The sequence below is a fragment of the Carassius auratus genome, chromosome 26 (assembly GCF_003368295.1).
Source record: "Carassius auratus strain Wakin chromosome 26, ASM336829v1, whole genome shotgun sequence".
NCBI classification, from domain to species: Eukaryota; Metazoa; Chordata; class Actinopteri; order Cypriniformes; family Cyprinidae; genus Carassius; species Carassius auratus.
In genome coordinates, this window is record NC_039268.1 from 9,221,159 (window position 1) to 9,233,359 (window position 12,201).

Sequence of the window (12,201 nt, forward strand, 5' to 3'; positions counted from 1 at the left end):
AACGGGACACGGGGCCACATCAACAGGACACGGGGCCACATCAACAGGACACGGGGCCACATCAACAGGACACGGGGCCACATCAACAGGACACGGGGAGACAACGGCTGGACACTTAGGACTTCTGGGGACAGGGTCAGGGGACAAAACAGGACTGACGGGGACTTCTAAAATTTGGACAAGACGGGACAAATAATCAGAAAAAGCTTTAGCAGCTAGGATAATAGGCAGCTCCTTATGGGATGAGACCAACTGTACAAGAGTCTTTGCTGCAGAGTCGGCCGCGGCTCTCTCCTCCGCTCTCACGACTGCAGCTCTCTTCTTTGCCGGCTCGGGCACGCCCACCGCTGCTGGCTCGGGCACGCCAGCTCTCTCCGCTGCTGGCACGGGCACGCCAGCGCTCACCGCTGCTGGCACGGGCACGCCAGCGCTCACCGCTGCTGGCACGGGCACGCTCACCGCTGCTGGCACGGGCACGCTCACCGCTGCTGACTCGGGAGGAGACAGGGTCACAGGACCGGCAGGCCCCTTCTTCTTCCTCTTCCTCCTCGGGCGCGGTGCAGAGGCTACAGCTGGGTCAGAGGCGGGTTGGGGGAGTTTGGTCTCGGACAGGGCAGACTCGGACGCCGAAGACTCTGAAGCCGACTCCCATGAAAACCGTCTCCCTCGTTTCATGGGGAGACTGCTGGCTGGGGAGGGCACCTCAGGACTCTGGGAGGGGCTTGCCTGACCCCCCAGGGTTGCCACGGCCAGGACACGACCCTCCGGGATCGCCGGCAGCTGGGTAGGTGGGGACCTCTGGGGCTCCTCCTCTCGCCCGCTCACTCCGGAACGACCTCCCCTGGTCCCCCGGAACACCACAAGGCGAGAGCCCTCAAAACAATCTCGCTGGCTGGCTGATGCCATCCAGCATTGCCTCCTGTCTGCTGAGTTCCTTGGTGGTCGGTACATTCTGTCAGGATCTTGGTAAGGGAGGAACTCAGGTGCAGACAGGGATTCTCAAACAAAGGGTTTATTACAAAAAGGGGAAAACAAAACCCACGAGGGGGAAAACACAGAGCAAGGTAAAGACTAAATAACTAAAACAGGACTGGACTGACAAGATAAACAAGGACTCTAAATACTAACTATAAACACTCACGGTAATACAAGGACTTCAGCGGGTACAGCACAATCTCACACACAATCACAATTGCAGAACACAGTTGAGGTACAATCACAATGACAATGACAATGAACCAACGCAAGACAGAGCACACTAGGAGATCTAAATAGGGGTACTAATCAAGACACGACAGGTGTTACAGATAGGACAATCAAGACACGACTAGGTTAACAAGGGGGGCGGGGCAAGGGAACGAGACAACACAAGCACATGGCCCAAAGACAAGGCCATGCGCTTGTACACAAAACAAGGGTCTGTCATGATCCTGCCTCAAGACTAGGAAAAATCAAGGACACGAGGGCAGGATCATGACAATATGAGCAGGAAACCTGATTTTGTTTGAGATTTGGACAATTTTGAATTCATGTTTCAGTTTTGTGCAATATAATTTTAAATGCATTTACATTTTTATTATTTTTAGATCCATGACTGTGTTGTTTATTTAAAAAAAAACTGCACTTGTTTCGGTTTTGTGCATTATTAGTGCAATCTGTGACTGCAATACATTTGGCGGGATTCTAATCCCGTACGAGCCGAGCCAGATAACTAACATAAGATTGACTCGTTGATCTCTTCAGTGTGCAGTGTGAGCAGTACAAACAACAATGCAGAATATTAATAACTATGATTGGGACTGTATTATACATAACATTATAATGAGAACACTATTATATCAAAACACTTTGAATTTTAAGATTTTAGTTGGCGTGTTTCTGCAAATTGTTGCATGAAAAACGTGTCCACAATAGTTTGTTCAGAGCCGCATAGACACATTTTTGCATTTGGGGAATTTTGTGTAGATATGAGCCTATAAGTAGTAATATTAACTTCATGTTGTATAAATAATGAAGCATATTCTATATGAGATAAATGATGAGTTAAACTACTTTTCATCTTCAGTGCATGCAGCTCAAAGCAGAATTGCAAAACATTAATAACTACTCTTATATAGGCCAACATAATGTTATAACGAGAGCATTATTGTAACAAATCGCGGACGTTTAATGTTAACTATCATTTAATCAAAACATAAAACATTATTTACCCCGTTTGTATCTGCGAGGCATCCATTACGCATTTAATGTTAATGTCTTTATGACTGTTGAATGACTGACTCGACCCTTGGTAATGTATTTTGCCCTGCCCCCAAAACATACGATTCGACTATCGGTCGATTCGAATATAGGCAAGATTCGAAAATACAGATTCAATGAAAATCCTTAGTCAGGGACACCCCTAAAACAAACCTATATATTTTTTACATTTTTATTTGTATAAATACATTTTGAATGAATAAACATGAATTACAAATGAACAGTAGTATATTTATAGAACAACACTATCCTAGATTAATAAAGGCTGTAAAAAAAACCTGTTGTTAATTATTTCATGAAACCTACCTTAATTAATTAATGTTAATGGATGTAATCTTTTTGTATTTTGTTATCATATTCTGACCATTTATCTTCTACTAATGTACACTACCACTCAAAAGTAATTATTTATATAAAAATTTTTTTTACTTTAGATAAAAAAATATATATATATTTTCAATCTGCAAGCATGCTTTAAAATCAAATCAAAATTGACAGAAAAGATGTTTATAATGTTACAGAATATTTCTATTTGAAACAAATAATGCTCCTTCTTTTCTTTAAAAATTCCTGGGGAAAAAAGTATCACAGTGTGACTATTGGTGCGGGGCCGAGAGCCTTGGGAACAGAGCGAGGCCGGTGAAGTGATTGGTGGAAGGGTAAAGGGCGTAGTCCGGAGGCCGCACACGCTCCCCTGTCTGGTCCGGAGCATCATGCTCGTTGGCCGTGGTGCTTGCAGGGGATGGACGACCCGGCATCCTGGCCTGTCGGCCATGTGAACGGGTGTGGTTTTCGTCCGGATCCATGGTTTCGGCACCAGGGTAACAGTAAACAAAAACTTCATAATCACGGGAAGAAGGAGGCGGGAACTGGCGGACATTCAAATCAAAACTTTAATACCAAAATAAACACAAAACAGTGCGACAGCCCCTCGCCGACGACTGCCACGCACAAAAAAAAAAAAAAAAAACACAAAATAAAGCCCAGGCCTGATCCTCTCTCGTCTTTCACTGTCGTCGCTCCTCTTTTGTATCCTTCCGATCTCCTCCGTGGGACGCGAGACCGGCGGGTGGAGCAGGTGTCGCTCATTTCCCACTCAATCACTCCACCAGCCTTGCTCTGTTCCCACGGCTCTCGGCCCGGCCCCACTCATCACACACAGTTTCCTCAAAAATATTAAGCAGTACAACTGTTCAGCATTTATAATAATGAGAAATGTTTCCTGAGCATCAAATAAACATATTAGAATGATTTCTATCTAAGTATCATATGGCATTGAAGACTGGAGTTATTACTGCTTAAAATCCAGTTTCCTGTTTGATCACTTATTTATTAATTTATTAAATTTTTAAGCAATAATATCTGTTCCTCTTCAGGAACTCGAGCGGTGTCAAAAATGCTTTGGGAACACGACTGCATGACCACGCTCTGAATCAAATGTGAAATCAGTCCAATGGAATGGCGAAACGTCACGTATGGTGTAGCAGCTTGTTTGTTTTCAGCAAGCACTCTGTGTGAAACGTGTCAGTCTTATTTTCTGTTGTTTGTGAAACAGTTTATAATCACCTCTATATGACGAGCTAATAGGACAGCACTTTTTATTGTGTGTTCTTCTCTGCCCATGCTAAACATTATGGGTGTGAATGCACACGATCGTTGTGGTGTTGTTTTTTGTTGTTGTTTTTTTGGAGCAGAGCACGCATAGTCAGCTCTCTGTCCTGCTGTTGCTGAGGCAGAGTGGCAATTGGGATCTCGGGGATCACATATGTATCATATGTTTAGCTCTGCTACTACTGACGTTTCTCCTCGAGGGAAGAAAGTCTTGTGTAATGTACAATCAAGTAGGTTTATAGGGTGACGTTTAAAGTGGGACAGATCTGTTCCCATTGTAGCATCAGCCCTAAGGCCAAACATTTTCCAATGCTGGAAACAGGTCTCAGGGGCTGTTTGCCTGGAGCATCCCTAGCCATATTCCAGCTCTTCATTCAGGAAACATTGTTTCTCAAACTCCTCCACTATATCTGGAGTCAGAGTGGCACTCCTGAGCCAAAAGGATTTTAAGCAGAAAGTGTCTCTGTGGACCATCATTCTCACTAGATAGTCTTTGCCTAAAAGGTCCTGATGCCTATGGCCCAGGAGTTCTGAGGGCACCTCAGTTTCCACCCCTGCTGTTTCAGTGAACAGTGGTCTCCATCAAGCACACCTCTCAGCATCCACACAGAAACTTAGCGGTTCTGGAAGACTCGCTACCTCCTAGGAGGTCAACAGATCAGCTAGATTGGCCTTCCACTGCTGGTCCTTCGCTTCAGGGCACCAAGCTAGCTGCTCTTGGTTCACCACAGGCCATTCTTTAGAGACTGGTTCCCTTAGTAGGTAACCTGGTGTGGTAACCCCTGCCAAATGCATCTCATATGGTCCTTACCTGAGCAGGCTCTGGTTGTGTTTATAAGTGATTATAAGTGAAGTGACATTCAGCCAAGTATGGTGACCCATACTCAGAATTTGTGCTCTGCATTTAACCCATCCGAAATGCACACACACAGAGCAGTGAACACACACACACTGTGAGCACACACCCGGAGCAGTGGGCAGCCATTTTATGCTGCGGCGCCCGGGGAGCAGTTGGGGGTTCGATGCCTTGCTCAAGGGCACCTAAGTCGTGGTATTGAAGGTGGAGAGAGAGCTGTTCATGCACTCCCCCCACCCACAATTCCGTCCGGCCCGAGACTAGAACTCACAACCCTTCGAGTGGGAGTCCAACCCTCTAACCATTAGGCCACGACTTCCCCAGACACATCATCTGTCTAATGTGTCTGTCTAATGCTGCGTTTCCACCGAAATTACCCAGAACATTTGTACCAGAAATTTTTTTTCCAGGAACCCCCACCCCCAAGACCTATTGCTTTCTGTGTTTCCACTGCGGTGTAAAGTACCGGGAAGATTAGGCAAATAGACTGGTGATGTAGGTCTACGCGCATTTCTCAATGCAAAGTAAGCTGATTTTGGACGTGTAGGACGGGTTCCGGGTCCCCTTGGTGGAAACACACACAGTCCCTAGTTCCCGGGTAAAGTTCCTGCAGTGGAAATGCGGCATAAGTCTTTCTTAAGTAGATGATGTGTCTGAGGACCATCATTTTCAATAGGAGACGTTTGTGCTCTTAGTCTGTCAACCCTGCTACCCCCAGTGCTTAAGGTACTATGCAGGTCTATGGAAGGCTTGTTACCTCTAAGGAGGTCACCATAGCAGCTATTTTGTTGCCCCTGCTGGTCCTCTGCTTCAGGGGACAGAACTAGCTTCTCCAATTACACCAGAGTTCAGTCTCGACAGACTGATTCCCTTACTAGACTTTCTGGCAGCGTCGAAAATTCTGCCAAATGTCTCACAATGGGTCTTGCAGCCTGTAGACACTGATAACGGAACAGGAAGTAAACACTCTCTTGAGGAAGGAGGCCATCAAGGTGGTCCCTCCTCATGACAGAGTCCGGGTTCTACAGCCAGTACTTCATCGTTCCCAAGCAGGAAGTTCCTCAGGCTTGCTTTAGAGGGCAAAGCTTAGCAGTATCGGGTTATTTCGATTGGTCTGGCACTCTCACTATCACCCCACACTTTCACCAAGTGTGTGGATGCTGCTCTGACTGCTTTGCAACTACAGCACCTCTGCATACTAAATAATAAAAATTATTGGTTGATATTTGCTCAGTCCGAGTGGTTGGGAGCTCAGTATCAAGAAAGTAATGTGTTCAAACTGAATCTGAAACTGAAAGTGGTGTGGGATTCAACCACAATGCAGGCATGTCTGTCTCCTGCTCGGATTGAGTCCATCCTCACAGCAGTCACTCACTGTCAAACAGTTCCAGTGATACCATTTGGCCTGTTGTACATGAGACCCTTGCAGTGGTGGCTCAGGACCAAATGGTTCTCCCCGTGGGGCAACCCACTTTACATGGTCAAGGTCATGCGGTGATGCTTATGTGCCTTAAACATGTGGAGGAAACCTTAATTCCTGTCACAAGGACCAGTGCTGTCCCTCACGGGATGGGGAGCGTTCATGAGTGACCACTCCACCCAGGGTCTAAAAGGAAGTCACTATCTCATGTGGCACATGAATAGCCTGGAGATGTTTGGTCGTGTTTCAAGCTCTGAAACAATTTCTTAGTAGCTCCGTACTAGCCTTGCCAGCCAAGCTTCGCGGACCTGATAGGGTGTGCCATCTCTGGCTGTGTCTGGTTGATATGAGGGACGTTGACAAAGTTTGGTTCATTAATGCCCCTGTGTCCCAGACCAGTCTCTTCAGTGATGTGGTCGAGAGCCTGGCCCAGCAGATTTCAGCTGCACAGAAGCAGACTGAGGCACACAGCCTGCCCTGGCAGCCAGCTAGTGCCTCCACCCATCCGCCAGCCACAGCTGCTATTTGGAGGTTGGTGATGGGGGATGGAGAATCTGGAAAATCTTGACAAGGGAGCGGGGTCCCAGGAGGGCACGGAGAGTTGCAGATGACCCAACACCGGACCTCACTCATCTTCCTCTTTCGCCAGATGGCAGCAGCAGGTGGTTTGAAAGCTTCAATAAAGCCAATGCTCCTGTCTTGCATGTGGAGATCACAGTCCTACTGGTGAAGGATGTGATAGAGCCGGTCCCTCCAGCTGATATGAGGATGGGGTTTTTCAGTCCTTATTTAATTGTACTCAAGAAAGGCAGTGGGTAAAGAACAGTCTTAGGCCTGTGTGTCTTGAACCGAGCCCTTCACCAGTTACCGTTCAAGCTGTTGACACAGAAATGCATCGTCAGGAGCATCTGTCCCAGGCGATCAACCTGAAAGATGCATACTTTCATGTGTCAATCCTTCCGCGACCATGTCTGAGGTTTGCAATTGCTGGACGAGCATACCAGTTCAAAATCCTGCCCTTTGAGTTGTCCCTGTCTCCCAATGTCTTCACGAAAGTCACAGAAGGGGCTATTGTTCCCCTCTGAGAGCAGGGTGTTCACATCCTCGATTTTCTTGACAATTGGCTTATACTACCACAGTATTGAGATCAGTTGTGGGGACACGATCTGGTGCTTTGGCATCCCAGCCTGTTGGGTCTTTGGGTCCACTGGGAAAAGAGCAAACTCTCCCCGATGCAGAGGATCTCTTTTCTTGGTATGGAGTTGGATTCGGTCAAACAGACAGCATGCCTGGAACGTGGGCAGTTGGTGCTGACCTGCTTAAATTAGTTCAAGGGCAGGACTGCAGTCCCACTGAAACAGATCTATGGCAGCTGCAATGGCACTTACACTGGTAGGGCTTTTGCATATGAGACCGTTTCAACACTGGCTTCATGGCCGAGTCCCAAGGTGGGCGTGGCAGCACAGTTACACTGGCCTGGCGCCAAACCTTCACCCCGAAGTCTGAAGTCACTTCATGCCATTCACATTCCGGGCCTGCTCAACCATACAGCCGAATGAGCTGTCTTGAGATACACCCCAGGGAGAGTAGAGACTCCATCCCCAGATGATCCAGCTGATTTGTAGACATTTCGGAGCTGCTCAGGTAGACCTGTTTGCCTCTCCAGAAATCTCGCACTGCCAGTTGTTCTACTCCCTGACTGACGGAACATTTGGCACGACAAGGCAAGTATGCCTTTCCCCCAGTGAGCCTTCTCTCACAGACACTGTGCAAAGTCACTGAGGACGAGGAGCAAGACCTGCTTGTGGCACTGTATTGGCCCACTCTGACCTGGTTCCCTGAACTAACGCTCCTGGTGACAGACCCTCCCTGGCAGATTCCTCTGAGGAAGGATCTACTAACTCAGAGACGGAGCCCTTTGTGGCACCCAGATCCAGACCTCATGTCTGGTCCCTGGACAGGGTGCTGAGGTTCTTAGTGACCTACCCCATGAGGTAGTTGACTCTTTCACTTCTGCAAGAGCACCATCTGTGAGACACGCTTATGCTTACAGATTCTTTGAGTGGTGTTTTTCTTTTTGAGAAGACCCGCAGAGATTCCTGATCAGGGTTGTGCTTTCCTTTTTGCAGCAGGTCTTGAGCAAAGGCTCTCTCCCTCAACCCTTAAAGTCTATGTCGTTGCAATTGTTGCTAACCATGACCCCGTGGAAAGGAAGTCAGAAGGGAAGCATGACCTGGTCAACAGGTTCCTTAGGGGGGAAAGAAGATTAAATCCTCCCCAAGACCTGTCTCTAATGCTTAAAACACTACAGCAGGGCCCATTTGAGCCTTTGCAGTCAGTCCAGCTAATGTTTCTTTCGTTGAAAACTCTGCTCCTGCTTGCACTGGCCTCAATCAAGAGGGTAGGGGACCTGCACGCATTTCACGATTTGTGCCTAGAGTTTGGGCAAGCTAATTTCCAGGTAATCCTGAGGCCCCGGCCCGGCTATGTGCCCAAGGTTCCTACTACTCCCTTCAGGGAGGAAGCAGACCCAGCCCTAGCTTTGCTCTGTCCCGTCCAGGCCTTAAGATGCTACGTAGAATGGACACCAAGCTTTAGGACCTCAGACCAACTCTTTGTCTGTTATGGAGGCCTGCAGAAGGGGAAGGCCATCTCTAAGCAGAGGATGGCCCACTGGATTGTGGATGCCATCGCCCTGGCTTATCAGGCACAGGGTGTGCCCTCCCCTCTCAGGTTGCGAGCTCATTCAACTATAAGTGTTGCATCCTCCTGGGCGCTGTATTGCTGACAGATATTTGCTGACAGATATTTGTAGAGCTGCCTGATGGGCAACCCCCTACATGTTCGCTAGATTCCATAGCCTTAGTGTGGGGCCAGTATCTTCCTGTGTTCTCACCACAAATCGGTATAGACACTGAAAGGCGCAGTTAGTGTTGGTTTGCTAAAACTACTCCAGAGTATCAATACGGTAGACCCTGTCGAGCTCCTACATCCCCTTGGCAGCCAGACATGGCAAAACATTTGGTGTCAGGCCTTCACTTAATGAATCCTGGGTTCCATATCTGAGACCTAAGTGGATCCCATATGTGTAAACTCCATGGTATAGCCTCAGAGCCCGTTGTTTCCCTAGCAGACTTCTGCCATTTTCAAGAAGGTTACAATCACCTCCAATTTTCCATATGCACCTAAACGGATGTTCAAATGTGTATTTGTTTCCGAAACCTCCTTCAGAAAGGATGGGGCTTCTGCAGTGTCCTGTTCCAAGTGGAATGGATCAATTTTCCAAGTGTCATCCAATCTCACTGAGTGGGTAGTGCTATGACAATGATGAATGGTCTTTTTATTGGGAGTCCTGGCCTTTACCAAAAATGGACACTGGTGGCTCACACAGGGCACTGGAAGGGGCACCATCAATGTCACTTTGGTAGGGAATCCCAATTCGTTGGTCATCAGCGTGCCGTTGAGAGTGACTGACTGAAAGGGAACATCTTTGTTATGTATATAACGCTTGTTTCCTGAAGGAGGGAATGGAGACGTCATGTCCCATCACCACCGCTGCTGCACCACCGCTGAGCGGCTGGGTCACCTTCTCAGTGAAAACCTGGTATGCATTGCACCTGCTGCCATTTTTTAAGCTCATGCTGTGATCAGATGCAACTGGATGCAATAAATGCATGCTAGTATGCATTGGCTCATAAGTTACACTAGAAGTAGATTGGTCTCTCGAAGTGAGATCACAATTCTTCAGTCACCAACGTAACATTTCCGTTCCCCTTCTTTAGGGAAGAACCTTCCCTGGTCCCCCGAGGGAACGAGATGGTGCATCGCTTTGCCATGCTTCATGCATCCCTTTGAGCAACTTGCTTCAATTATCAGAAGCTAAAGCTGCTTGTTTCAGATGCACTTTTAAGCTCCCTGGTCTCTGCGTCAACCTACCCATGACGTTTCACCATTCTGATATCACATGTGATTCAGAGCGTGGTCATGCAGACACATTACCAAAACATTCTTGACACTGTGTCTTCTTCCCCCAGGGAACAAGGGTTACATATGTAACCTAGAGAGTTTTTTTTCCTGTATTTGATCAAGTAATTGCAGCCCTAGTGAGCATAAGAGACTTATATTTCCATGAAATGCATTATTACTTTCATTTGGCCTTTGGCAAGAGGTTATTTTGGACCCTAACTATGTTCTGCATTTGATACATTGGGGTCAGGATTCTGAAGAAGTTAGTGAACATTAGAAAACTGTATTTCTTGTCTTGATAGCAAGGACTGTCGCTAACATCTTCTGTTGACAACTTTAAAAAAGTGCAAGAGATTGCTCATCAGAGGATTATTCTTGTTGCTATGAATGTCATTCAGTCACACATTCACTGGCACCGACTCGCCTGGGATCTCTCTCTCGAGAACTGGATGCCTGTGTACTAAATAAACACTTTCAGCACTGGAAATGAAGCATTGCTGCAGGACAGATGTTTAAAAGGGCTCTTAGCAGCTCCAGAGATTATTTTTGCTTTCCATTTACTGCATATGCAAAGAAAATAGGCCGTTTCACTGAGTAAAGATGCCTGATGCTTTCTCTGTTTATGTTCTAGACAAATTCCCACTCTCAGAACAGGAAGATGGAGACTGATGCTAAACATGTCTCCATCCCTTCAAGTGGCTATGAGAGAACCATAACTATAGTCAGGGGAAACTCCAGTCTGGGTATGTTAACCCTGTTCATTACACTCTTCCTATCTGTCTTCTTATACATCCTCAGTATGTTTCACAGAGAGGTGAATTCTGTGAGAGACCTGTAACGTGTTTGTATGTGTGTGTATAGATGTTGTACACATGCAATATTTTACATATGGATGTAAGTTTTGTAATAGTACATGATATGTTTTACATAACTTTTTTTGCTAACTAGCATGTGTTTTAGGTTGTATGTATGTTTTTTTAAGAGTTGTGATTTATTAGAATATATGATTTTCTTTGATGTTTTCTTCTATTCAGTCTATACTGTACATGATGCATTGCAGGGCTCAACAATTTTTTATAAGGCTACTAGTTCTGATTTGAACTTGCCCTGCACAGTATTTCCAGTATTTCTTTCCAGTATTAAGTTATTTGAGTTATTTCTTTCAAATAATATATTGTAAAAATAAAAATGAATGCCTTTCTTTTGAACTTTCTATTTAGCAATGAATTATGACAGATATGTAGCATGATTTACACTAAATAAATAAATACATACATAAAGCAGCATTTTACTTCCCGACATTGATAATATTTAGAAATATTTATTGAGGATCAAATCTGCATATTAGCATGATTTCTGAGGGATTATGTAACACTGAAGACTGGAATAATGAGTGCTGAAAATTCAGCTTTACCATCACAGGAATAAATTACTTTTTAAAATATATTCAAATAGAAAAGAGTTTTAAATTTTAATAGTATTTCACAGTAATGCAGATTTACTGTTTTTAACCAAAATAGCTGCATTATAGTGAGCGAGAGACTTTTCAAAAACATTAAACAATCTTACTGAAATAACAGTAGTATATTTTTGTATTCATCTCAAAAAAGAATTTTTGTATTTCCATAAAACAAGTTCAGTTATTAATCTGATTACATTTTTAATAATTTAATTAATGATTATATTTTTAAGCAATAATAGCTGGTACTTTTACAACAATAACATTACAACTCCATTAAAACCTATAAATTCATAAACACACTTAAAATCTTTACCCCATTCTTACTGATGTGACTTTTTTTTTTTTTTTTTTTTTATAAATCACTTACAATTTTGACAGCTTTATTTATATCAGCTAAATGAATTTACACTGTGGATGTATTTCAGCATAATTTGCAGGAATAATAATGAATACATTACAGAATACATGACCCCTTAGGGCTAGTGACATTCCTGTTAAATGTCCTGAAGATCTCACAAATCATAATTGTTAAGCCCTGCAGTGTATCTATGCAACTACACTATCTCATTGGCAATATCATGTTTCAGTGAAGAATATAAAAGTCATGGTTTCCATTTAAACTTGATC

General features: G+C 45.0%; 1 protein-coding gene across 1 annotated transcript in view; it reads left to right on the forward strand.

Moving 5' to 3' along the window:
- Window positions 1–12,201, forward strand: part of LOC113044265 (multiple PDZ domain protein) — a 54,417-nt gene that overhangs the window by 26,212 nt on the left and 16,004 nt on the right. Inside the window, exon 19 of the mRNA XM_026204084.1 lies at window positions 10,744–10,855. Within this exon, the coding sequence (XP_026059869.1) occupies window positions 10,744–10,855 (112 nt within the window). The remainder of the gene's footprint in view (window positions 1–10,743; window positions 10,856–12,201) is intronic.